Source organism: Phoxinus phoxinus (assembly GCF_949152265.1).
Source record: "Phoxinus phoxinus genome assembly, chromosome: 6".
NCBI lineage: Eukaryota > Metazoa > Chordata > Actinopteri > Cypriniformes > Leuciscidae > Phoxinus > Phoxinus phoxinus.
This window is the reverse complement of record NC_136881.1, coordinates 26,272,893-26,300,628: the sequence shown is the minus strand read 5'-3', so window position 1 is coordinate 26,300,628 and position 27,736 is coordinate 26,272,893. Positions and strand designations below refer to the sequence as shown.

Genomic DNA, 27,736 nt, shown 5'->3' with positions numbered 1-27,736 from the left:
AACTCTCATTAGGATTGTATACTTTAGGGTTAGTAGAATAAGTTATGTCGTTGGACCATGGATATGAAGTTAGCACATATTAAGCAGACAGTCTACTAATAATTTATTGAGAGGTAGTTGACATGTAGTTGCAAAATTATGAATGTTTAAAGTGGAACATCGGAGTAGTTACCGTAGATTCTTGGGTCTTGTGGCTTCTAAGAAAGCCCTTGTTTGATGTTTTTGAGCTGCTTTGTTTCTTAATGCCTTATCACCACAATTACCTAAATTTTGCTTTCAAAATGCTCACACTTAGCAACAAATCAAATTAAATATATGTCTAATTCCCATGACAAAAATTCTCCAGTATATACATGGTAGGGATCATGTAGAAATCTCATGGTTCATTTGCACTCTGATTTGCTGAGGATAAAGGACATTAACATTATTATATTATGAAATAACCACAATTAAGTTGAAAGTAGTGCTGGGCAGTGTGACCAAAAATCTCTTATCATATTTGTTTTAAGATTCTGGTGATTTCACAGTACATCACTGTTTTTTTTTTTTTTTTTTTCATGACTGGTCCTTTATTTAGTTAATATAAAACGGGATTATCAAAAACGAATTCACTTTTAAAAAAAACAGTGGTAATCAAATCGATGTTTTTTTAAAAGTAACTATTTTGTTAATGTTAAAACATGAAAACTTGTGTGATATTCCCTATTACTTTAGGTACATTATACAGTGCAATAATATGTTTCTTTAATAATTTCATCAAGTTAGACCAAATGTTTATTTTTGAGTGTTCTAATGAAGAACTTTCATAACCACAGATTTTGACCATATGTTGTTTTCAAAATGCTCACTTTATTACCAAATCAAACCTATTTGATTAAATTATTTCAAATTCCCATGACAGAAATTCTCCAGTATAGTGGTATACATTGTAGGGATCATGAAGAACTCTCAACATGATTCATTTGCACACTGATTAGCTGAGGACAAAGGACATTCACATTATTCTTATATATTATGAAACAACCACAATTAAATAGAAATGATTAAATACTTTGATTATTTGAACATGTATCCCAGTCCTGCTGTGTGAATCATAAAACGTGTCTCACAATGTGTGCAGAGATACAACATGGAAAAACGATTTTTGTACAAAAACCTTTATTTCAAAAAATTAAAGTGAAATACTATATAAAATAAGTGTTTCAATCAGAAAACTGCATCTGAATAAAACAACTGTTTACAATTAATCTATCAATACTTTTTTTTTTTTAAGAAACATCAACATCTACTTTTTATGCACAACAAGTGATGAGGATTGGAAGTTCTTCTAATCTCTGTCTGACGACTGAAGATCTGAACGGAATAATTATATTTCTAGTTTCTCAAGGGAATTCCCCAATCTAACAAGCATAATAAAACACCTTAGCATTGTAAAATGCCACAGGTTTCTGATACACCTTTAAAAAGAACAAATGATCCTTTAAAAACAATTATCCAGAAATAACATTTTGAACTTTTTGGGGACGTTTGTTTTTCAGCTTTTCATAACCACAAAGAGTCCAATGGTGAAAATGGTCAGTCACTCTTCTCTTCGCCCTGGTAGTGTCTGTACTCCGGTTTGAGCTCCCAGGTGTTCTTGTGGGTGCCTTTGACATTGTATATGCCAATGTCCCGAAGAATCTCCTTCAAGTAAGTCTGTAGAGAATGAGAAAAGGGAGTTTTTATAGGTAGCCTTGTAGCATACACTACTACCATTCAAAAGCGTGCGGTCAGTAAGAATAAAGTAGAGCAAAGTCATTTTTTGAAAGAAATGACTACTTTTAATCAGCAAGGATGCTTTAAATTGGTGTTAAACATTCGTGTATATATAGTGCAACTCACCACAGGCTGTTTTGTGATGTCCACCAGATCCTTAATGTTATAATACTGATGCTTTTCAAAGGCGGAGAACAGCATGTCCAGCACCTGATGCTTATCTGCACGTGCCCTCTTCCCTTCTTCTTTCTTCTTCCTTTCATAATCCAGCTGAGAAAAACAGGAACAGAGAGAGTGCACCAACAATCAATTGTATAATACTTACGACATCTGTTTGAGGACACAAAAGCTTGACCTACATTATTGGCGTGATTAGCCACAGGTTTGTAGTTGGTGGTAACGGCTTTTTCGAGCTGCTGAGAGAACCTGAGCGGTTTAGATAACTCCTCCATCTGCAGTCTGCAACAAAACACAACATCCTTTATGAGATTTAGCTATGAACATATTTAAGTTTAAGTATCTAACAGCATATATAAAGATTGTGTGTGGATCTGTTTAGACCTAATAAATGTTTTTTTTTTTACTTTTGACTTTTAAAAGTCTTTTTTTTTTTTTCTGAAAAACTGTAAATGTGTCATTTAAAAAAAAAATACATCGTAATGTATAATCAAACCTACATTTTTTTCTTTTTCGATAATCCATTACACTCAATCACAATATGGATTGGAAAAAATCTGTTGCTACTTCTTTTTCACTGACTTTAAGGTTTAGCGTTAAGGTTTGTTCAGAGTTGGTGCTCACTTGCTAGTGAGCTGCCTATGGAGGCAGCATTTTAAGGCATCACCAGTTCATCTGCTTATTTTACCACAATTTGGACAAATTCATCTCATGTATCCTTCATGGAAAAGATAATCCCAGAATACATTGTAAAACATTTGGTGGGGAAAAAAAGAAGCCAGGAATAAATCTGAATCAATATTTGCGTGCGTGTTGTTATTCGAATGCTTGTAACAGAATCCTGCTGTTAGCTTAACAACATGCTGACAAAAAAATAAATAATAATTTATGCATTGATAGTTTACATAGCAAATGTGTTGGGCAATTCATAAATTATTTATTGTAAAAGGTTTTATTACAACATTTAGAAACACTTTATTTACCCCCCAAATTTTTTTTTTTTTAAGTTTGTCGGTAACCAAACAGCTGATGGGACCCATTGACTTCCACAGAATTATTTGTTTTCCATTCTATGAAAGTCAATGGAGTCCATCAACTGTCTGGTTACCCATATTCTTAAAAATATCTTATTTTGTGTTCAGCAGAATAGAACAAATTCATACAGGTTTGGAACAACATGAGGGTGAGTAAATTACTGAATTTTCATTTTTGGGTGAACTATCCCTGCAAATGTATAATTACACTGCAACAAGAACACCTTAAAATAAAGTGTAACCCAACAAGGTTATGTATTTAAAATAAATGTTGCATGTGGATTGTTGGTGCTCACACACAGTACACCAAATATTGGTCGGGATTGACTCCATTCTTTCGAATCCATTCACTGAAATCAATTGGAAGTTGAGGCTATTTGTGTGGTATGCAGAACCTCAGCCATAGAGCTTTTGCCTCATACTTATGAGTTTCTATAACGATTATAATAGACTATAAACCATAAAGTTTCAATAATAAAAGTTTTTTAATCCCATGAGAATAGAGAATTGAGTGATTCCTTCAGAGTGAACACGAGTGAATCTGACTGCAGTAGATGTGAAAGATATGAATAAAAATGATGTTATTTCAGCCAGCGCAAATACCTGTATTTAGTTCCTGTTTTCGGTCGAAGTCCAAAGTAGTCGTTTGTTCGAGTTCACGCGCGTGATCATTGGTAACTAAACCTATGCGCGTGAACTCGACAATCGACTACTTTGGACTTCAACCGAAAACAGGAACTAAATACAGGTCTGTACGCTGGCTGAAATAACATCATTTTTATTCATATCTTTCACATCTACTGCAGTCAGATTCACTCGTGTTCACTCTGAAGGAATCATCTAACATGGCTGGGCACTTGTAATAAAACATTAAGGATGTTAAGAGGCTAAAAGCAGGTTTATTAACGTGCCCCATTGAAGTCAACAGGGTGCAAATTTTAAAAAGGGGATAACAGTGTAGGCAACACCGATTTTTGTCGTTGTTCTCTGTATTGACAGCACTCCAAATTTACAAAAAAATGAGCTCAATGTTAAAATTGACCGGAGTTCTCCTTTAAGGTTATAGTTATCTTAACACTGGCCTCAATAGCAGCTCAACAGGGTTTGAAACAGAGCTAGTGTGTGCATGTATGAACATACTTCTTCAGCCTCATGTAGTTTTCACTGACGGCCGGTCTGCATTCAGCTCTCTGCACCACCAATCCTTCCAGTGCAATTTTATCTTTGTGAGAGAAGAGACATTAATACTCAGTGACAGTTGTATCGAAGCAATCTCTCCAGCAACACACAGCCTATTGCTGCTCAGTCATTACATCAGCAGAGAGACGCAACAGTACGTTCTGTACAGTCTCTCATCCAGGCAGTGAAAATTTCAATACACCAATTCAATCATTTAAATTAGGCCGTACAAAGGAATATTTATAATTGCTGTTTTGTTGGATGATTGTCATATCAAAGGCCATCAGACCATTATAAACAGAACAAGGCCTGACTAGGTCCTTCTTGGACCTCCACTCAAGCAGGGGGCGACGGTGAGCACTCACCTGGGCCTGTACCTGTACCTGAGCCGCTGGCCTCGGCATCTGACTGCCCTACAAGAGGGATGGCAACATGAGAACGAGGGGGGGTACATGCCAAAGTAAATCACGGCAGGCCAAGCCTCACTCCAGCTTCTTACACAGCAGTCAGCGAAAGCAAACGCACAAATAGACACAAACCAACAAGCCACACAGAACCTCTGATCAATCAGAAACCAATGAGGAAATTGATCCAAATTAATCCAAAAATCACACACCACAGGTCCCTACCCTGTCTTCTGGGCTGTGACAATATTAAAATAGTCCTAAACAGTACATTTTAGGGGTGTGACGATAGACGTGAATTGGGTTCACTAGTATGAGACGACATTTTAACATTATTTTAAAGAAATCTTTAGTGATACATTAGCCTATATGACAGGAGAATTTTGTTTTTTAATCAACTGAAAGTCATAAAATGCACAAATATAGATGCATTTTGAAATGTTTTAACTAACCTAGGGTGGTCAGTAATGATTATTTTGGCAATCGAGTAATCGATCTATTAATTTGGAGATAACTTGGATTTTTTTCTTGGTGGTAATATAGACCTAAGTGAACAATAGTCTTTATAATGACTTAAAATAACAACGAGGCAATAATTGGTTCAAATAAAGTATCAAAAGCAAGCATTTACGATAGAAATGCAGTAATTTCTTGAGCAAAAACATATTGACATCAAAATATGTAAACTGAGAAAGGGTTTAAACTTTTAATTTGAAAAATCACGATGAACAACAATTCATATATTTAGAAACATACTGATGTATTCTCCTGTGTTGGCGACGTAGGTTTAAGAATAATGCACGTTACAAATCTGGTGAAATGGTGCACACTGCATTCCCAGATGAATGTTATAAGCGACCCAAACTCACAACATATGCAGAGATGGAGTTTGTAACCAAACTGCTGAGACGCGCTTCACACATAATAACAGTGAAACACTTCACATGAAACACAAAGTGCACCAGACTTTATGCATTCCCAAATGCACGTTATTAACCAAAACAAACAAAACACATATGTGAATATTAAAGCGCTGCGCTTCACTCAGAAACCCGCAGCGCACTTATTTATTTAATTGTCATATGCAGTAAAAGACAGAACAATATAATGCAAGCACTGTAAAAGGTTGCGCCACAAACTCAAACTCCATCATAATGAAATCACAAGACAGCTTTTTACCTCGACAAGAAATATATCGTCACGTTTTAATATCATTGAACGAGATCTCGTTTCTCGTCACACCCCTACAATTACAGTTGAGCTAGCACTTAAAAAGTTTAACTGATCTCATTCATCCATGAAAAACATTTTTTTAAGAAATGGTCCCAGGTAGAGAAGTGAAGTGACCAGGCAATTTGGCACTCAAGCACATTATAATAACTAAAGAAATCATCCGATTCAACACTTGCAATATAGAAAACAAGTGAATTAGGATGGCAACTACACAGAGTCGCTCATGCACACACAACACCCAAGCTATACACACAACAAATCAACGTTAATCAAAGAATAAAGGCAATAAGTAGATATGGCTTCCAAAACCAGCGATATTTGAAGGCCCATTCTAACATTCTCTACACACACACACACACACATACGCACACACATACATGATTGAGAGGCAAAGGTCAGCAACTGCAAAAGCTTAAGATACCAGATGAAAGCTATTAAAACCTAATTTCTGATTCATCTCACAGAACAGACAGAGTAGAGAACTGGAGGAAGAGAGAGTATGAGGCAACTGAAGTATGTACAGGATATCCCAGAGATTGCACAACATGACTTACCGAATAAACTGTTTGAAAGTAAGAAGTTTGATTATCAAAAACAGTGATAATATAATACTTTCATTAATAAGTAATTAACAACCGTTATATAATTCCTAACATGACTTTGTACACAAATATTTAACAAATGATCAATACATGCAACTATATAATTTAAAGTATCGTATAACTTTTTAGGTGCAATGGTTCTGATTTTACATTGGTCATAAAATTGTGGCACAAAGTACAAAAACAAATTTTATTATAAAAAAAAAATCAAACATGAAAATGTAAAGATGTAAATATAATACTAAATAAAAACAATGATCAAATAATTAGTCATTATTTGTATTGATGACTCAATAATGAAAGTTATTATCACTATGTATTACTGAAAATGGTAATCTGATTTACCCATTTAACTTTAGATTTATATTTTTTGTGCTTAAATAATAATAATTATTTGTTTTAGTTTTTTTACGATATAACACTAACATGAGCATTCTCATCAATTAAGACAAATGGTGTACTTTAACTGCACATCATTTTAAATGCATTTGTTTCAGTTTTTCGGATGTCACAGACAGGGCTTAGATTAAACCAGGATTAGATTTGAGTTCAATTACCATTATGGCATTTAAGTAACTTTTACAAATGTCCCTTAGAAGAAGAAAGAAAAAAACATTACTGGTGTGCATCATCATGAGACAAAACAATGGCACTTGCTTTCAGTTAAAACAGCTCAAACATGCATTTCAGTCTGGGACTAAGCTTAAACCTTGTCTGTGAAACCGGGGGTAAGAATTTTTATTAATTTGAGATTCAGCACAGTAATACACAGCACTGTAAGATCCTGGTTCTCACCTGAAGAGTTTTCAGTAAAAACAGCCAGAGTCTGTCCACCGACAGTCTGCAGAGTGAATGGATGCTCTCTAGGGGCTCGTACCATAGAAGGCTTATCCCCAATGGTGTCTATGGTGGTCAGCTCCTCATTGAGTGTGAATGACACCTGGCAATCAATCAATCAGAAAAACACTGATTCCACCCAAACACACAAGCCCAAATATAAAAGAATCAGGCCTGGTTTCTCAGACAGGGCTAAACCAGGATTAGGCCTTAGTTCAATAAGGCCTTTTAAATAGCTTTTATAAACATTAACGTTACGGGTCTTGAAACAAAACAATGGCACTGACATTATTTTTAAATATATCAGTGCAAGTTACTTTCAGTAAAACCAGCTCAAACATGCATTTTATTCTGAGACTAGGGTTACACTTAATCCTTGTCTGTGAAACCAGGGGCTAAATGTTTAAAGACTAACTTAGTTAACTTACCTCCGCTTTGCCTTGATTCCTGTACGAACAAGAACAGTTATGTGAATACAAATGTTTAATATAAACGTTGTGTTTGTAGTACTCAATAACATTAAGTTTTGTTACATACTTGCAAATTCGTAGCTTTCCAACTTCACCTCTCCCTGTTGCTTTGGCCCATTGATGTGACAAATACTTTGGGACCTTTAAGAAGTTTACACACCAACAATAGCTTTAAAACAATGTAATAATCACACTGCAACCCATAAATCATATTGCCTCCGTGGTATCTGTAAAGCCATGTTAATAAAACCTGAAACATTAGCTGTAGCAGTTCATCATCGACTGTTTAAAAAAACACTTACTTTGACCAGCCATACACCAGTGTTTTGTTTTGCCCCAGTGAGATCCACCTCTCCTTTGTCTGACATGATTAAATAGTTTAAAATTGTATATTCTAATTATTTCATGTGGATTTAATACACCTCTTCCACGCTATACGCACTTTAGCTAGTACATCACCAACAACAGATTCGGTTGTACGGTGGCCAGATAGGACAAAAAACGGAAGCGCCACACAGATTACAGTTAGTCAGGCTGCCACCTAATGGCTGCCACAAAGTTGCATTTTCTACTAGGAACCAGTTTATATTTAAAGGAGATTTTCGACATCGCTTTGTAATTGTATTTAGTCAAATGCAGTAAATGCAACTGACTTATATTTAGTGAACATGTTTTTGAGAAGAACTTATTCAAAGGAAATTTCGCATACCCTCACAATATCAATAACAAACAGCAAACAATTCAAATAAGGCCTACTTATGACTTATATCCTTTGTCCTAATAGCGAACGAAAGCATTAAAAAAGAGTAAAATATAACATGGTTCATAAAAAAAAAAAAAGAAAAAAAAAAAAGAAAACATATATTTTTTAGTTTCTTTATGATTGTTTGCATCGCAACAACTATATGAATGGTGATTGCCATTACTGTAACATAATAATATTGTAATGTTAAAGTAAAAATGCAATGGTTTTAAATCTGCATAAATGAAACGCAGTACAACAAAAACTACAGTGATAAATGTTTACAATTACATTTTTGCATTCAGTAATGAGAATATTTTGGGGTGAAAACGGTTAAATAATGAGACAAAAAGAATGACAATACAAAAAGTTTTAATGGTCTAAGGTAGTCATAATTTCCTTAATTATGCAAAATATTAAATATTTCTTTCTTTTTAATTTAGGGGGGAAATATGACCTGAACTCACATATTCTAAACACAGGCTATATGAAAATACACGCTGGAGAACAATACTTACTATTACCATTATTCAGTAATATTATAGGGTGTTAGGATAGGATATCACTAAATATGAATAACAATACTAAAGTACTCATTACTTTTTAATAAAAAAAGGTGGCCTAAAAACTTTTATAAGCCACAAATCAAATATTTTTTTAATGCATTATCTCTTACAATTAAACATTGGTGTAAAAAAGGCAAATCGAGGAGTAACAGTCAGTCCCCCAAATTTGTACATATAATTATCAACATGGTTCATAATGTTTTGATGATGATGTTTCGAGGATTCCAAATCAGTACAACGTCCCTGACAACATCAGATAAATGCGTTTGATAGTTTGATAGTTTCCCTCATAGGAACATGCGGTCTTTGCTGTGTGAAAAGCGGGTGTTGAGCTCTTGGGACTTCTTGAGCAAAGCTTTTTTCTGAGCCTCATCAAAGCGATTGACTTGGAGGTCCATGTCTCTGTCGAAGGCTCTCCTCTCCACAGGCTTGTCAGCATCCTCCTTAGCTTTTTTCTTCATCTTCTTAGTGTGCAGACTGATGAGAGATTCACCACGCTTGGACTCCTAAAAAGAGATGGGCAATTGAAACAATTTTTTTTTACATTCAAGCAGTAACAATTGCATCTGGCAAACTAAAGGTGTAGTCCATTCAAAAGGCCCATTAGAGTGAGCTGCTAAAGTTCCCAAACATGGGACCAAAAGCCAGTATTACTTTTGTGTCATTTAGATACAATTACGTTTTTTATTCATTTGTTTGAATTTATTTTAATTTTTATATTGTTTTATTTTGGGCAAAGTTTTAGTAATTTAGTTGTTTTTTTAATTAACTTTGTGTGTTCTTGTTTAAAAAAAATTGTATTTCAGTTTTAGTGTAAACATGCATACATATATATTAATTCATTAATAATATTTTTTTTTCAATTTTAAAAAAAGAAAAAATGATCAAGATTAATTTTCCCCCTTAATAACTAGTGTTTTTATTGAAGTTTTGGAATCCCAAAATGGATAGTGGTTAATTTACCTATCTGTTATTAATATACTATTTATAATAAATAAATAAATAAATAAATACACACATAATGATTTTTATACTGTGTAAACTGTGTATATTGAATTCCCTAACCCTAAACCTACCCATCACAGAAAACACACACACACACACACACACACACACACACACACACACACACACACACACACACACACACACACACACACACACACACACACACACACACACACACACAGTACAATTTGTAATATATTTTAGCTGTATTTAACTAAATAAAATACGTACATTATATTTTGAAACTTTTTCAGCCATGTCAAGCTCTTTCTGAGGCAGACGTGGTCCATCATCCTTGGCAGATTCACCTTTTTCCTTAGCCTCTTGTCGCTCCTGAGAAAGACAAACAAAAAGGGAATTTTCAAACAATCCCTGAAATCCCTCTTTTCCAAAACCCTTGTTTCACTTTCATCTGTAAAATTTAAATAAAAAATGATATCATAGGTAAATCCACAGTGAGTCTCCATAACAATCTCCTCCACATTTCATATTTGAATCTCTAACTCACCTTAGCTTTTCGCTCACGTTCAGCGGGAGTGTCCGTCCAGATTGATCGGTCTTTGTTTTCAGGGCCTGATCTTTTCTTAAAGGTCCGTGCTTCCAAGCCCACATGCTGCAACTCAGGAGGCAACTCTGTCATCCAGCTCTCTCTGGAAACCATCTCTGGGCCAGTCTAACAACAGAAGAGTCACAGATTTGATTGATGTTGTATGAAGTATAACATAATTATTTCTGTCTTTCACTGTTGTTGCATAATATTTAAATAGAGGGTATATAAAAAATAAAAATAAAAAAAAACATCAAATTAAACCCAAATAGTAATATAAAAAAATGTAAAAAGACAAAATTATGTAACAAAATTAAAAAAGTACTACAATTTAAATGAAAACTGAATAAAACTAATAGCCAAATCTAAATATTACTAAAATAGTATATAAATAACACTGACTACTACTACTAATAAATATTATGATTATTATTATTATACATATATTCAGCTGTACTAACTGAATTAATGGGGAAAAAAACTACATAACATGCACTTACATCCACTCCTGTAAGTTTGTCTTTCATTTTTTGAGCTCTTCTTTCAAAGTCCAATGCCACAGAGTCCTGGGACGGTCCTTTTGGTGGCATGGGCCCAATGACATAATCATCATCTTCTCCACTGCTTGACAAATCTGGAGTATAACCTGGTGGTAGAGCTGGTCCTAAATATCCACTGGCATCTTCTTTTTCCCCCTTTTCATCTTCATCTTGTCTTTTAAAACCTGGAGGCAGAGCAGGTCCTACCGCAGGTGGCCTGCTGGAAAAGCCAAAAAACAAAAATTAATTAAATCAACATTTACATTTGGATGTAAAATTAGAATAAATATAACAGTGTGTGATCCTACCAACACTACACAGCAAAATGTGAAGATATGTCTGCAGAGTTTCTTTAATTCCTGTTACCGTTCAGGAGATTTGTCTTTCTTTCGATACTCTGAGGGTAGAGCTGATCCTGAAAACCCCCTGTTATCGTCTTTTGCACCATCTTCACCTTCATCTTGTTTTTTGAATCCTGGAGGGAGTGCAGGTCCTAGTAAAGGTGGCCTGGAGATGCAAAATGTAGTTCATCCAAGACTTAGATTGAGATGCTGAAATTGCTATGTAAATGACCATGTGGTACTATTAAGTATTGTTTTATGTTTATTACTCTTCTGGTGACTTGTCTCGTTTTTGATATCCTGGGGGAAGTGCTGGACCAAAGAAACCATCCTCCTCCTCCTCCTGCTTATCAGTTTGCTTTATATCCATCTCAGCTTTCATGATGCCTCTGTTGCTGTTAAAGAATCACACATGAAAAAGTGAGAGCAAATTATTTTTCCCTGAAAGACAACGATGACCCTGTAAAGCTTGACAAATTAAGTAATAGTATTTGATCATATCTGATCAAGTATCATATTTGATACATCAGGTTAAGGACAATATATTATCCACACTTGAGAAAGAACATGTCTGTTTCATACTTTACAAGTACAAAATAAGTATCATACTTTAAAGAAGGCCGGTTCCCAGATGATGAGTATTTGGCTCTCTTGAACACGACCTCCTCTTGATCACTGTCCTCACATGAACTTGAGGACTCTGAAGCTTTATACAGAGGAGGCAAGGCTGGACCTATGACTGGAGACAATATTTATTATTTATTGTGTATTTATTTGCACTCAGATCTAAACTAAATAATTAAATGACCTAACCGTTTTTGCTAAAGAAAATTGGCAGGAAAAAAAAAAAATCTAAAGGCTGCCAGCCTTGTTATGCATTTGCAAAATTAAAATAAATAAATTGCAGTTCACAAAGCAGCTAACAGTTACTACAACCGACGTGCATGTGTAAACATACTTGCGTCTTCTTCATCTGAATCATCATTTTTGCCTTTTCCCATCGACGGTGGCAAAGCTGGTCCAGTGATGTTTTGATTAGACATAGTAAAATGATCGTGCTAGAAAAATACCCTAATAAAAACAGACATTGATTTGTTCACAAACCCAGAAATGTGGTAACACAGAATGAAGACATTCCCTTATTTCCGGTTTTGAATTTCAAAATAAGAGTTCTGTTCAGGCGGAATCCTATAGGTGGCGCGTTATTTTGAATCACAAGCGTTCTCTAAAAAGACGCTCTTTAACGCAATCTTCACTTCTCTTCTCTGTTGTCATCCGTTGTTGTTTCTATGGGCGGCGGGACGCTTAAACAGTCGGTATGATAAATAATCATAAAACACTTTCCCCAACTTTCACATACATGTTCACGTTGTCGTGTTTTTCTTGTCATGAGGCTACGAAAGTAAGGTAACGTTAACTTAGTTAACCTAAAAATAACCGAACTGTCATCGCTTAACGTTAACTTAGTGAATCGCGTCTTATCTGTTAATTCTTTCCCTGAGCTTCTGAGCCTCTGTCCTGGCGCTTGACTTCTAATAATCCACATTTCCCAGTTTTAAGACTAGCTTTGAGGAACTTTTCTGACACGACAAGTCGGTAAGGACGCGTTGACTGGATCTTTGTCGATATGCCTCCCAAGAAGCCAAAGGGCGCAACGGCAAACATCTCCAGCTCCATCGAGTCTGAGGACATCAGTCTGGAGACAACAGTCCCCACAGAGGACATATCGTCTTCGGATGAGAAAGATGGCGCAGGGAAGGTCACAAAACAGCTTCTAGAAAGAAAAGAGCTGCTTCATAACCTTCAAAAACTAAAGATAGATCTGTCACAGAAAAATCTCCTCATAGACAATCTCAAAGTGGACCACCTTACCAAGGTAATGGTTGATTAATAGAAAACTGCTGTCTAACGTTACATTAAATTGAAAAGCAGTTTGAAGAATATTTAACGCTTGTTTGTTTCCCTGTGAGTGATTATTATTTTCACATTCATTTTAGATAGAAGAGCTGGAGGAAAGGCTGAACGATGCTCTCCATCAAAAACAGGTGCTCGCTCTGCGTCTGGACAGCCAGCTCAAACTCCAGCAGGATGAAAACAGGTGCATTTACATACAAAATATCAATATATCAGTCGTCATATAGGTATTAGCTGATAAATGTGCCTATTGATAAGGCTGAAATATTTAAGCCAGCAGCCATATCACCATGTAGCCCAAGACCGGTTGCCCACTGAAGCTAAGCAGGGCTGAGCCTGGTCAGTACCTGGACGGGAGACTCCTGAGAAACCTAGGTTGCTGCTCAGGGCTCCAGACTAACTTTTTTCACTAGGAGCACAGTGGCCCCCAACTGAAAATTTTAGGGGCACAACAAGAAAATTTAGGAGCACACACCGTAAATCAACATACTAACCAAATATTCACATTTCTACTAATTTCCAGTGTATTACTAATAAATACTTTGAAAATAGATGCAGAAATTACAATGCCTTTGCGCTCTGATTTAACGTTACAGCCTCTTGTCTTCTAAAAGCAACCGGCAGTTGATTTATTAACATGTCACGGCATACTCTATGCTTGAGGCTAAGATTGTGTTTAAATATAGTATTGTGTTTAGAAGTGCCTGCACTGTCGGCAAACTTCGTGTTCCCCGCAGTTATGGGGTAGCGACTGCAACATTCGCAGTTTATGGAATTTGTCTCCTTACAGTAGGCTACTACCTCAACCAGTCTTCCCGAAAATGGTGGGTTCGGCCTTTTTCGCCACTAAAACCTCTCACTCTGAATCATCATCCGACTGTGACACTATACTAGGGCTGCAACGTTTCAAATAGCTCACGGTTCAGTTTGTATCACGGTTTTAGGTTCACTGTTTCGGTATGATTCGGTATGTGTTCAGGGAAAAAAAAGACTAGGCTACTGTCAAAAAGTTTAAAGAAAATATGAAGAAATAATCTAACCAAGCAAAAGCACAAATAAATACAATAGAGCAAAGATAGCCTACTAATAATATAAACTATGCTTTTCAGGTCTAACATTAGTTTTCAGGTACAGAAATTGAATAAAATAATCAAATGTAAAATAACATTGCATATTTGACTGTATAAATGAAAGATTAATCCTTATTTAAGTTACAAAAGCTTATCAATTCAGAGCTTAAGGCATAACAGATACTATATCTGCTAGGATACTCATCAAGACGGCCATGTTTTGTGTGAATTTGTCCATTCAAGTGCAAATGAAAGTTTGCACTTTCGACTTGAAAGATAACTCAATATTTGCGCACTGTCTGAGATGAGTAGCCTACGAATACACGCACACGCGCGCACAAATCTAGACGTGAGTTCTCTTTCACGTCTTGCTCTTGAATGTTTACATTGGCAAAACATAAATGAGTTTAGTTTAAACACCGATGGTAACATCTGCAGTCCAGGTCTCGCCGGCGCTCGTGCGCTATCAACTCCCGGGTGATGACGGCGTAAATGACAGGTCATGTTCGAGCATTTGGCACTTGCATTGAACAATGTTTACAAAGAGTAATCGTTTTGATTATCGCTGTTGTAATGTATTATTTGGTAAGCCAGCAAGTGAATTTAACTGGCACAGTAGCCGCAGGTCGGAAGAACGAGTCAATAGTTCGCTTGCTCGTTGCTCAGACGCTCATAGCAGGCTGTGATATTTGTCTCCGTCTCCTTCCCACAGACGCGCGTTCGATTATCTCTAGGGCCCTCCCCCTCCACACATTAGCCACTTACAGTGGCCATTCCCTATTCTTCTCGCACTCATTGGCCTGCAACACATTTCGGATTCATTGATAAGCCCCTTCCACGTTTAACGTGTAAAAAATTACTGGTCGCACATGTGCGACTGGATGTAAAATTCAGTCGCACACACTCAAATTTTGGTCGCAAAATGCGACCATTTGGTCGCAGTCTGGAGCACTGCTGCTGGAAGAGGTGTTAGTGAGGCCAGCAGGGGGTGCTCACCCTGTGGTCTGTGTGGGTCCTAACACCTCAGTGATGGGGACACTATACTGTAACAAGCACCGTCTTTCAGATGAGACGTTAAGCCAAGGTCGTGACTCTGTGGTCATTAAAAATCCAAGGGGACTTCTCGTAAAGAGTAAGGGTGTAACCTCGGTGTCCTGGCCAAATTCCATCCAATGGCCATTACCAATCATGGCCTCCTAATAATCCCCTTCCACTGAATTGGCTCGATCACTCTCTCCTCTCCACCTATAGGCTAGCTGGTGTGTGGCGAGCAAACTGGCGCCGTTGTACTGTGGCTACCGTCGCATAAATCCTAGTGGATGCTGCACACTGGTGGTGGTTGAGGAGAGATCCCCTGATATGATTGTAAAGCGCTTTAGGTGTACAGAAGTACTTATGAAAGCGCTATATAAATGCCTCATTCATTCAATCATAAGCCGATAAATTATAGCCATTTCTTCTAGTCATGTCTAGTTGGGCTATTTATTGTTAAGCACACATAAAATGAAATGTTTATATATATTCCACTATGAATCGTGTTTTAAGTACTAATATTTATAGTTTAAAATAATTTAATAATTCCCTGTCATGGAAAACGTTTACAGAAAAATGTTTCAGATTTTTGGAAATTCAGCTGTTAATTGAAGACAAAACATAAAAGAAAAAAATCTATGATGATTCCTCAAAAGTCTGTTGTATCATACATCATCAACATTTTAACACAATTACATAAATCTAAGTTGCTACAGTCAGGTAAATTTACATCTTGAAATATTAATAACAATATAAAAACATTTCTTTAGACTTCACAGCAAAAAAACATGTACCACAACCTTAAAGGAGAACTCCGGTCAATTTTAACATTGAGCTCATTTTTTAGTAAATTTGGAGTGCTGTCAATACAGAGAACAACGACAAAAATCAGTGTTGCCTACACCGTGTTATCCTCTTTTTAAAATTTGCACCCTGTTGACTTCAATGGGGCAAGTTTTAAACCTGCTTTTAGCCTCTTAACATCCGTAATGTTTTATTACAAGTGCCCAGCCATGTGAGTGATTCCTTCAGAGTGAACACGAGTGAATCTGACTGCATTAGATGTGAAAGATATTCATAAAAATGATGTTATATCAGCCAGCGCACATACCTGTATTTATGTCCTGTTTTCGGTCAAAGTCCAAAGTAGTCGATTGTCGAGTTCACGCGCGTGATCTAAGTAACTAAACCTATGCGCGTGAACTCGACATTCGACTACTTTGGACTTCGACCGAAAACAGGATGTAAATACAGGTATGTGCGCTGGCTGATATAACATCATTTTTATTCATATCTTTCACATCTACTGCAGTCAGATTCACCGTGTTCACTCTGAAGGAATCACTCAACATGGCTGGGCACTTGTATGACACATCAAGGATGATAAGAGAAATAAAAGCAGGTTTAAAACTTGCCCCATTCAAGTCAATAGGGTGCAAATTTTAAAAAGAGGATAACACGGTGTAGGCAACACCGATTTTTGTCGTTGTTCTCTGTATTGACAGCACTCCAAATTTACTAAAAAATGAGCTCAATGTTAAAATTGACCGGAGTTCTCCTTTAAGGTGGGCTTTTTTTATACTAAAAGGCCTTTTTACTTGCTAAAAAAGAGTGAATCTCTATCAGAGGGCAGGTTTTTCAGCAAAGTTTTGATCAGGTTAGTCATTTAGATGTCTTAGAAATGTATCAAATATGATACAGTTGACTTTATAGGTTTGAATGAGGGTTATGCGCAACAAACTTCCATAATCTGTAAAACAGGTCTCATCGCTTCAGGTCTTTTGTAAGTGCTTCCTTAAATATAGAGCTGTTTTACACAAGAAACGTTCAAAGAAGCAAGAAAAGATGAGCATAACCGATGTCCATGTGCAGATTGATATCTAAAAAAAAAATATTATTCTTCTCACTAACATTTAGATACTAAAATCAAATAAAACGGCAACAATAAAAGAACTAGCTAGGTTAGCTGATTATCTCTTCGCCATCAGTTGCCTATAACAACACTTTATTCGACAAGCAGATGCAATGAGACCCGTTTTCCTCTTTGTTAATGTAATAATAATAATTCGTTACATTTATATAGGCCTAGCGCTTTTCTGAGACCTCAAAGCGCTTTACATAGAAGGGGGAAATCTCCTCAACCACCACCAATGTGCAGCATCCACCTGGATGATGCGACGGCAGCCATATTGCGCCAGAACGCCCACCACACACCAGCTTACTGGTGGAGAGGAGACCGTGATGAAGCCAATCAGTATATGGGGATGGTTAGGAGGCCATGATGGACAGAGGCCAAGGGGCAAATTTGGCCAGGATGCCGGGATTACACCCCTACTCTTTTCGAAGAACATCCTGGGATTTTTAATGACCACGGAGAGTCAGGTCCTCGGTATAACGTCTCATCCGAAGGACAGCGCTCTTTGGCAGTATAGTGTCCCCGTCACTATACCGGGGTGTTAGGACCCACACAGACCACAGGGTGAGCGCCCCCTGCTGGCCTCACTAACACCTCTACCAGCAGCAACCTGGATTTCCCAGAAGGTCTCCCATCCAGGTACTAACCAGGCTCAGCCCTGCTTAGCTTCAGTGGGCAACCGGTCTTGGGCTATAGGGTAATATGGCTGCCGTTGTGTATCATGTGACGTTGGTTCAGCATAAAGCCTATTTGGCTTCTGCTTATGCAGGAAGCAGCAAGCCCTGAGGAAGCAAGAGATGGACACCATCATGCTCAGACAGAAGCAGCTTGAAGAGACCAACCATCGGCTGTGTGATCGAGCAGGTGATCTCCGCAGGAGCCTGAGGGACCTGGAGCTGTCTGAGGAGAAGTACATTGAGCTGAAGGAACTGGCTGAGGACAAACTCACCATCCCTGAATATGTGGCGGTGAGCACCGAGTTATAAACTGGAGTTGGAAATGAAGATTTTCAGATATATGTATTGGTGCTGTTGGTTCCTCGCACTATCAAACTTGTAGAGCGAGGAGATTTAAAAGTTATACTGTAACCGTGTGTGTTTCTTCACATAGATTCGGTTCTATGAGGTCGTGAACCCTCTGAGGGCTCTTGCGACTGAGCTGCAGGTGAAAAAGGCTAACCTGACCGAGGATCTGGACAGTCACCGCAACCAAATCAGATCACTAATGGAGGTGTGGAAAATATATTTTTTAATATAAAAGATCTGTCACTACTTCCGTTTCATTGCGACATAAAGGGGTCATGGACTTCATTTGTTGTTAATTTTATAATGTTCTCTGAGGTCCACTTGTAATGTTTTTCAAGATTTTTTTTGTTTTTATGTAAACGGAATTATGAATGAATGTACTATTGTTTGTCACACTGTTGTGTGACCCCATAAATCCTGAAGCACAACTATTCTGAACAGAAATGCTTGTTTGAAATTACCATTAATTGGTTAATAACGTTATTTTATCGTTCTGTTTAAGATTTTAATTTGGCAGTCAACCAATCATGAATTCAAAATAGTACGGCCTATCTATGCAAATATGACAATTCAACGTAAGGGAAATGCCCTCGCAAATCATCCTATGTAGGTCGCAAGGCAATGTACTGCCATTAGCTTTTGGATCGCAGAGTTTACCCGATATTTTACCATGACAGGTTATATCCAGCGTGGTGTATGTTTTGAAACCAGTGAAAACTGCAGGTTAGTGTAGATCCGCTACTATTCAGGATAGTTGATCATTTTTGTTTAATTTTTTTAATGATTAAACACCTTGTTGTCAAAGTTACCGGTAGTATTGTGGCTTTATGTATGGTTAGACACTTGTGTGTGTTGTTATATTATTATTTATTTTCCAAAATCAAGCTCAAATGTACGTGGTTTTTCACCAGCGAATGTCAGAGATTTGTGTTTTGATTTTAAGCTGTTTTTTGGACTGAGGAAGTTTTGAGTTCTGAAACTTACAGGATATTTTTTATAGTTCAATGACCTCTTATTAGGGTTAGATGACTACAGATTTTTTAAGTTGACATTTATGCAATTGAATTCAAGTCGACGTCGACTAGTCGCTGATGATGTCATTTAATGAACATATACGCCTGTACTGTACCTCAAGCTGAGACTTTAACACAGGTTGCCTTGTGCACAGCTATGGCATATGACACAGCCTTCCACAAGGCTATTGTTCCTACATAACAGTTTACTTTTTATGTGTTTATGTCTTTGGGTCATGATATTTTTCACAGATTTCTGCTTGTTTTAAATCAGATACAGATTAATTGTCTCAATAAAATTATATTTATATATGAGTGCATTATAGAGAGCGATTGCGTGTGAATTAATTGCCTCTTCTAATAGTGAAGCTGTGGGTTTTAGTCACTAAGAAATATATGCTAGAACCTTTCAGTTTCTAAGCTATTTTATTGAAAAATCACAGAACAGTGTTGACAACACATTGCTGCGCTACTGCATGTTTCTGTACGATTTGTACGTGATGTGTGAGCTGTGTGTGCGTTACAATGCAGCAGTGCATTAGTTTAGCTCGGCGATTAACTTGCGTGTACAATAAGCGGTTTAAAACGTGCATTTACCCAATCAATTTGAGCATCCAGGTGGTATATTCAAACATATCTTGTGAAGTGCTATCGGAGTATGCATTTATTTGTCATTTTAACGGTTGGAAGCGGATCGTAAAACGTGGACATTCTCATCCTGTTGCGCCCTCTGTAGGCCATGATCAGCGACTAGTCGACGTCAAATTAAATCTTAAAGCGTCTTGGCAGAGCATTGTAGTCGACTAGTCTGTGCAACTCCTTCCTCTTATATGTCAAAAGATCAAAGAAAATGTGATTTCTCAATTCATGACCCCCAACTCCAGACAGCTGTGAAATAATTTTAATTATTGGCATTACTGTTATTTCTTGACATTCATCACTTCTTTTTCTCATATCCCAACCAGAGTTATGAGGAAGAGAGGAGAGTGCGCTCCGAGCTGGAGATCCGCTGTCAGAGACTCACGCTAGAACTTGCTGACAGCAAACAGCTTATTCAGGAAGGAGACTACAAACGAGAGAACTATGACAAAATCAAACGGTGAGTGGAATGTCCTGCATTGTCTTTTGAAGTCCACATTCAGCTCAGCAAGAAATGTTTCTTGAGCAACAAATCAGCACATTACAAGGATTACTGAAGGATCATGTGACACTGAAGACTGGAGTAATGATGCTGAAAATGCAGCTTTACTATCACAGGAATAAATTACATTTTAAAATTAATTGAAATAGAATATAGTTATTTTAAATTGTAATAATATTTCACAATATTAATGTTTTCACTGTATTTTCGCTAAAATAAAATAAAGCTGTGATGAGCATAAGAGACTTATTTCAAAAACATTTTTAAAAAATCGTACTGATCTCAAATGGTAGTTTACTTCCTTTAAATGTCCAGCCTTAGCTGCAATCTTTGCTTTTTTTTTTTTTTTTTTATATATAAAAAGCAAAAAACAAAACAAAGATTTTAGCTGAAAATATTTTTCTTTGGGAGCCAACATTATGAGCAACATTATAGTCGACTGACTAATATAAAAGTTTCATTATGCATGAATTGTTAAAATTCAGTCCTTTAAATGGTTGTGTATTTTGGTCCACAGAGAGAGAGATGAGAATGAAACTGAGGTGAGAGAGTTGAGGAAGAAGTTTGAAATACTGGACCTCACACACACTGCCCTGACCAAAGAGAGGAATGAGCTACATAAAGAGGTAATAGGGGATGAACACACACATAAGATTACTAACATATCGGCATGTCAGTTAGGTCAATTCATTAATTGGCTGATTGTTTAAATGATAGACATCTGATACTGACAGTCTTGTTAATAGTTAATAAACCATTTTCAGTTTCTTTTCAGTTTGTTTTCTTTTTGTGGTAAATTGTATATAAAGAGCAAGGTTCAATATATATATATATATATATATATACCGTATATATATAAGTATATTCAATTCAATTCAATTCAAGTTTATTTGTATAGCGCTTTTCACAATACACATTGTTTCAAAGCAGCTTTACAGAAAATGCATTTCAAAGATATACATACAAAAATACAGTTAGTTAATCATGAAATTTAGGGCATAACATATCGCCGGCGTTGGGTCGTCTCTTCACAGGCGTCGAGTCATCTCATCACAGGCGTTGGGGCATCTGAAGTCTCCATGAGAGGCTGGATACTAACTGGAGCTGACGAACTCTATTTGAGTTATCTCGGGACAGGCGTCCCGAGATAACAACAAAAAAGGCAGATGGGAAATAATTAGCGTAGCTGCTGTTCATAATATAAATGCATTTGATCTGATTTAACTGTAGTATAAAAGGTATGAGATGCATCATGTGAATGCTTGGCTAAAGAGATGCGTCTTTAATCTAGTTTTAAACTGGTAGAGCGAGTCTGAGCCTCGGACAATATCAGGAAGGCTATTCCAGAGTTTAGGAGCTAGATGTGAAAACGCCCTCCCTCCTTTAGTGGACTTAGATATCCTAGGTACGACCAGAAGCCTCGAATTTAGTGATCTTAAAGAGCGCGATGGATTATATGGCGATAGAAGATCTCTTAAATACACAGGAGCTAAACCATTTAGGGCTTTATAGGTCAGTAACAATACTTTGTAATTGATACGGAACTTAATAGGTAACCAGTGTAGAGATGATAAAATTGGTGTTATATGATCATATTTTCTTGACCTAGTAAGAACTCTAGCGGCTGCATTTTGGACTAACTGTAGCTTGTTTATTGAGGATGCAGGACAACCAGCTAATAGAGCATTACAGTAATCTAGTCTCGAGGTCATGAATGCATGAACTAACTTTTCTGCATCAGAAACTGATAGCATGTTACGTAGCTTAGCAATGTTTCTAAGGTGGAAAAAGGCTGTTCTTGTGACATTTGAAATATGATTTTCAAAAGACAAGTTGTGGTCTAGTATAACACCCAGGTCTTTTACTGTAGAGGATAAAGTAACAGGACGTCCATCTAGATTAAGGTTGTATTGTAAGAGGTTTTGTGGGCAGTTTTTTGGACCAATCAGTAATACCTCCGTTTTATCTGAATTTAATAGAAGAAAATTACACGTCATCCAATATTTTATATCTTTAACACACTCTGTCATTTTAGATAATTTAGTGTTATCATCTGGTCTAGATGAAATATATAATTGAGTGTCATCAGCATAACAGTGGAAACTTATTCCATGTTTTCTTATAATATTACCAAGTGGCAGCATATAAATTGAGAATAGCAGGGGGCCTAATACAGATCCTTGCGGCACTCCATAATTTACTGACGTTATCTTTGATTTTTCCCCATTTAAATGGACAAAATGGTAACGGTCTGATAGGTACGATCTAAACCAGCTTAATGCCTGTCCCTGAACACCAGTGTAATTTTGAAGTCGATCTAAGAGTATTTTATGATCTATAGTGTCAAACGCAGCGCTAAGATCGAGTAAAACTAGTATTGAGATACAGCCTTGGTCAGAAGCTAAAAGTAAATCATTTGTAATTTTAACCAGCGCAGTTTCTGTGCTATGATGTGGCCTGAATCCAGACTGAAACTTTTCATAGATATCGTTTTCTTGCAAGAAAGAGCACAATTGAGCGGACACAACTTTTTCAAGTATTTTAGACATAAATGGAAGATTTGAAATGGGTCTGTAATTTGCTAGGTTATTTGGATCTAATTGTGGTTTCTTAATAAGAGGTTTTATAACTGCCAGCTTGAATGTTTTTGGAACATGTCCTAAAGATAAAGACGAGTTAATAATATTGAGAAGAGGCTCTTCCACTACAGGTAACACTTCTTTCAGTAGTTTAGTGGGTGTTGGATCTAATAAACATGTTGTTGGTTTAGATGCAGTGATAAGTTTATTTAGCTCTTCCTGTCCTATAGTTGTAAAGCGCTGTAGTTGTTCTTGAGGGGCGATAATTGAGGCTGAATCATAAGACGCTGTCAAAGATTGTACATTTACAATTGTGTTTCTGATGCTTTCTATTTTCTCAGTGAAGAAATTCATGAAATCATTACTATTAAAATGTAACGGAATATTTTGTTCAGGTGATGTCTGTTTATTTGTTAATCTAGCCACAGTGTTAAATAAAAACCTTGGATTGTTTTGGTTATTTTCTATTAGTTTGCGGAGATGCTCAGCCCTGGCTGCTTTTAGAGCCTTTTTATAACGTGACATACTGTCTTTCCACGCGATTCTAAAGACCTCTAAATTAGTTTGTTTCCATTTGCGCTCTAAGTTACGAGTTTCTCTCTTGATAACATGCGTAGCACTGTTGTACCATGGTGCTTTAGTTTTCTCTCTAACCTTTTTTAGTCTAATTGGTGCAACAGTTTCTAATGTACTAGAGAAAATGGTGCTCATACTGCTAGTCATTTCCTCTAGCTCATCTGTTTGTTTGGGTTCACTGAGGAGCGGAGATAGATCAGGTAAGCTATTCAAGAATCTATCTATAGTGGTTGGAAGGATTGTTCTGCCTGGTCGATAACGTGGCGCAACATGACACATTTCAGCCGTACGTAGTATGCAAGTTACCATGTAATGATCAGTGACATCATCACTTTGCGGTATAATATCTATATCGGTTGGATCGGTTCCATATGATATAATTAAATCTAGAGTATGATTAAGACGATGAGTGGGACCACTAACGTTTTGCTTGACCCCAAAGGAGTTTAATAAATCTGTAAACGCAGCTCCTAACGCATCATTTGTGTTATCAACGTGTATGTTGAAATCTCCAACAATTATTGCCTTATCGACATTGACCAATAGATCTGAGAGAAAATCTGCAAACTCTTTTAGGAAATCAGCGTAAGGCCCTGGCGGTCTATATACGGTAGCCAAGGCTAGAGATAATAGGGATTTCTTTCTTACATCTAGGAGCGTGACATTTAGAACAAGTACTTCAAACGAATTAAACCTGTGACCTGTTTTCTGAGTAACATTAAGAATATCTCTATAGATTGTTGCAACACCGCCGCCACGACCAATCAGACGGGGCTCATGCTTATAACCGTATCCTGGTGGAGTGGACTCATTAAGACCGAAATAATCATTTGGTTTAAGCCAGGTTTCAGTAAGGCAGAGTACATCGAAGCTATTATCAGTGACCATTTCATTTACAATAACCGCCTTAGGTGTAAGCGATCTAATGTTTAGAAGACCTAGCTTTAGAAATTGTTTTTGTTCACTAATATTGAGATTTTCTGGTTTAATCACAATTAGATTTTTCTTAGATCCTACAGTAGATTTATTGTTTGGCCTCACTAAACGAGGAATAGACACTGTTTCTATATAGTGTTCTACACTGGTACTTATATCAATTAATTTGGGACAGCAAAGAATGTGATTTGGACTTTGACTTACTAGTCATATGGTGTGTAACGTCTTGGAGATGTTGTCCGACAGAACAGCCGCTCCGATTCTGCTGGGGTGCAGGCCATCAGCACGGTAGAGCCTAGGTCGCTCCCAAAACAGATTCCAATTATTTACAAAGAGCAGTCTCTGTTCATTACACCATGACATCAACCATTCATTTAGTGCAAACAATCTACTGAACCTTTCTTGTCCTTGTCGGTACGTGGGAAGCGGTCCAGACACGACGATCTTTGCTTCAGGCGATGTTCTGCGTACCGTCTCGATCAGGCTCCTGTAGTCCCTCTTCACATATGTATATGTGTGTTTATATTTTAATACAACGTATTTGAAAACAACAAGTTTACACATTTTGTAACCAGCACACTTCTGCAAACTAGCAAAGCGGGCAACTTATCAGCTGATGTCTATAATCTCAACCTATAAATCCATTTATCATAAAGGTTCTTCTTCTGTTGCTTACGTTTTCTCTTTCTCTTACTTTTTTTTTTTCATCTGCAGGTTGCTACCTTGCAGCAGTCTGTAACGTTGATGCAGAAGGACAAAGAATATCTAAATAAGCAGAACATGGAGCTTAATGTGCGCTGTGCTCATCAAGAAGACCGTCTGGACAGACTGCAGACCCAGCTTGAGGACACAAAGAAGGCCAGGGAAGATGCCTATGAAAAATATGTTGCTTCTAGGTATGTGTACGTTAGATAAATAATGTACAAAAGATGGTGCTTCCTACTTAATTTTTTCCTGCTCTTAACTAAAATTTTTTCAGTTTATTCAGTTCAGTTGTTTTATGAACATTATAGAATTGGTCTGTAGTAAGACGGTTGCGTAATATGAAGAAATGGGCCAGGTCCGGTCTGGTACTACGTAACCTTTCAAGAATCTTAATATACCGGTACTTGGATTTACAGCAGAAATCCAAGATCCATTCTTCTCATTTCTTTATAATGTATTGTCATAATGTCATTATAATGTAACAGTTGTACTGTTTGCATCCCTCCACCAGAGATCACTATAAGACAGAGTATGAAAACAAACTGCGTGATGAACTGGAGCGCATTCGAATGAAGACCAGTCATGAGATCGAGAGCCTGCAGAGGGCATCTAAAGAGATGTATGAGAGAGAGAACAGGTGAGAGCAAGCCTTCATGTATCAGATCGGACAAATCCTATTCTTTCTCCATGAAATACCTGGAAATGTGAGGGAATTCCAAAATACTTTTTATAGTGATTTCAGAAATAATAAATTGTTCAAAAAAGTTTTTTTTTTTAAATCCTCGTCCAGTAATAATAACGAATGACTGGAAATTCATATGTTAAAAAGTCTAAATACTATGTTTTATAATCTGAATATTTGCCTCCAGTTAAAGAAATTAATAAAATCAGCTACTTATAGTGAACATTTGGTCTTCTCACAGCTACGGCTCACATGTAAAGCTCAGTTGCCTTAAAATGCAACTAGATGCTGGATCCTATATGGATTTAGTGCGCTTTTACAGTGCTGAATCATATTGTCTAATAGGGCTGCTCGATTATGACAAGAACATAATAACAAACAAAAATGGACAAATAAACACAACAGAACTAAAATACAAATGAAATAAACAGTGCTTTATTTTTTTCAGGACGATGTACTAACAGTAGCATTTAGATAAGTTATAGCCTACAGCAGAAAGTAATCAAATGTAAAATAACACTGCATAGTCGTCACTGTATACATTAAATATAGATTAATCCTTATTAAAGCTGCAAAAGTTATTCATTCAAGAGCAGTGAGAGATTATATCTTTTTCTTTTGTTGTTTGACTAAAATCAATGACACAGACTGAATAAGTAATATTGGGCTACTGTCACTTTAAGACGGAATGCACAGATCCAATATATACTGTTACATACACGTTTTCTTTGTCAACTGTTTACGTTCACTTAAGCCAACTGTATTTACGAGAATACTTGTAATGACAAAATGTCATTTTGACACGTTTGTGTCACGCTATTTGAATCATGCTATGCGTGAATCAATAGTATACTTTAGCTTATGCACATTCCACTCCATCGTGGAGCACGCGCACAGAAAGCCGCCTGGAGAACAGTGTCTCTTTCGCGGCTTAATGTACTTTTAATATCAAAGTAGACTGCATTTTACAGCCCTCATTTATTCGGCTGATTTTGATGTCAAATTTGGCTTAGGGAGTAACGAAAGCACACCGGCAGCGGTACAATAATCGTTTTACCTCAATTATCTTGTTTTCATAATCTTTGGAAGCCAAAATTGAAATCAATTACGATTAATCGCACAGCCCTATTTTCGAATCAACTAAGCATTAGTGAAGTAAGAGGGGTGCCAGGACAGACACTGCTAAGTGGCCAGAGTCTAAATAGTTTTATCATTGAAAACATGAATAAATAAATAAATGGTAGTTATGACTAAACAATATCTGATTACAGTCTTAAAAAAGCCGGCATGCTTGCATTATTTTTTTTTAAGTCTTGCACTGCTACACTATCACTGTCTGTTCACACAGAGCAACATTATACTTTTCTGTTGCTATTAATTGGCGTCTTATGTTTTGTTTCAGTTCATCTGTGCAAAAGATCGACACTCAACATTTAAGTGTGTGACACATTAGCTTTGTTTATGTGGAACCTAATAATCCGATTGTAATCGGACTAGTATCACAGTAAACCTGGCACATGTAACCATTTCAATTGGAATTAATTGGCCAAACCTGATTAAAATTTCATTCGGATTGTAAGGGGTGGTCAATGCACCTTTTCTAATCCTATCGAGAGGACTTGATCGAAATCCGAAACTGGAAAATACTGCGTATGTGCAATGACGTAGAAATGTCATTATGACGTATGACGCCTGAAACAAACTTTTTGTTGTT

General features: G+C 36.8%; 3 protein-coding genes across 8 annotated transcripts in view; 1 reads left to right on the top strand and 2 right to left on the bottom strand.

Annotated features, from left to right (window-relative positions):
- Positions 1 to 754: 754 nt before the first annotated feature.
- gtf2f2a (general transcription factor IIF, polypeptide 2a) lies at positions 755 to 8,422 on the bottom strand. 2 transcript variants are annotated; one of them, XM_079615770.1, is made up of 9 exons: positions 7,994 to 8,252; positions 7,759 to 7,832; positions 7,650 to 7,668; positions 7,180 to 7,324; positions 4,511 to 4,558; positions 4,107 to 4,188; positions 2,115 to 2,214; positions 1,882 to 2,025; positions 821 to 1,695 (listed from the first exon to the last, which is right to left on the bottom strand). In XM_079615770.1, the coding sequence occupies exons 1-9, from the start codon at positions 8,057 to 8,059 to the stop codon at positions 1,576 to 1,578; spliced, it is 798 nt and encodes a 265-aa protein (XP_079471896.1). In that variant the 5' UTR covers positions 8,060 to 8,252; the 3' UTR covers positions 821 to 1,575. The 2 variants fall into 2 exon arrangements, with proteins under 2 accessions (XP_079471897.1, XP_079471896.1); XM_079615771.1 differs by lacking the exon at positions 4,511 to 4,558 and having other exon boundaries at positions 755 to 1,695; positions 7,994 to 8,422.
- gpalpp1 (GPALPP motifs containing 1) lies at positions 8,296 to 12,648 on the bottom strand. 2 transcript variants are annotated; one of them, XM_079615768.1, is made up of 8 exons: positions 12,393 to 12,648; positions 12,044 to 12,173; positions 11,704 to 11,829; positions 11,460 to 11,600; positions 11,055 to 11,313; positions 10,516 to 10,680; positions 10,239 to 10,340; positions 8,296 to 9,505 (listed from the first exon to the last, which is right to left on the bottom strand). In XM_079615768.1, exons 1-8 carry the CDS (start codon positions 12,475 to 12,477, stop codon positions 9,287 to 9,289), a joined length of 1,227 nt encoding a protein of 408 aa, XP_079471894.1. In that variant the 5' UTR covers positions 12,478 to 12,648; the 3' UTR covers positions 8,296 to 9,286. The 2 variants fall into 2 exon arrangements, with proteins under 2 accessions (XP_079471894.1, XP_079471895.1); XM_079615769.1 differs by having other exon boundaries at positions 8,577 to 9,505; positions 11,055 to 11,310; positions 12,393 to 12,594.
- A 28-nt stretch (positions 12,649 to 12,676) lies between these two features.
- pibf1 (progesterone immunomodulatory binding factor 1) overlaps positions 12,677 to 27,736 on the top strand; it is a 55,449-nt gene continuing 40,389 nt past the window's right edge. Inside the window, exons 1-9 of one of the 4 annotated variants that reach the window (XM_079615764.1) lie at positions 12,677 to 12,750; positions 13,028 to 13,310; positions 13,432 to 13,532; positions 18,135 to 18,333; positions 18,476 to 18,595; positions 20,369 to 20,502; positions 21,062 to 21,170; positions 25,350 to 25,531; positions 25,852 to 25,977. In XM_079615764.1, coding sequence (XP_079471890.1) covers positions 13,062 to 13,310; positions 13,432 to 13,532; positions 18,135 to 18,333; positions 18,476 to 18,595; positions 20,369 to 20,502; positions 21,062 to 21,170; positions 25,350 to 25,531; positions 25,852 to 25,977 — 1,220 coding nt within the window. In that variant the 5' untranslated portion in view covers positions 12,677 to 12,750; positions 13,028 to 13,061. Of the gene's footprint in view, positions 12,842 to 12,933; positions 13,311 to 13,431; positions 13,533 to 18,134; positions 18,334 to 18,475; positions 18,596 to 20,368; positions 20,503 to 21,061; positions 21,171 to 25,349; positions 25,532 to 25,851; positions 25,978 to 27,736 lie in introns of those variants that run through there. The other 3 variants (XM_079615762.1, XM_079615763.1, XM_079615761.1) reach the window with 3 other exon arrangements.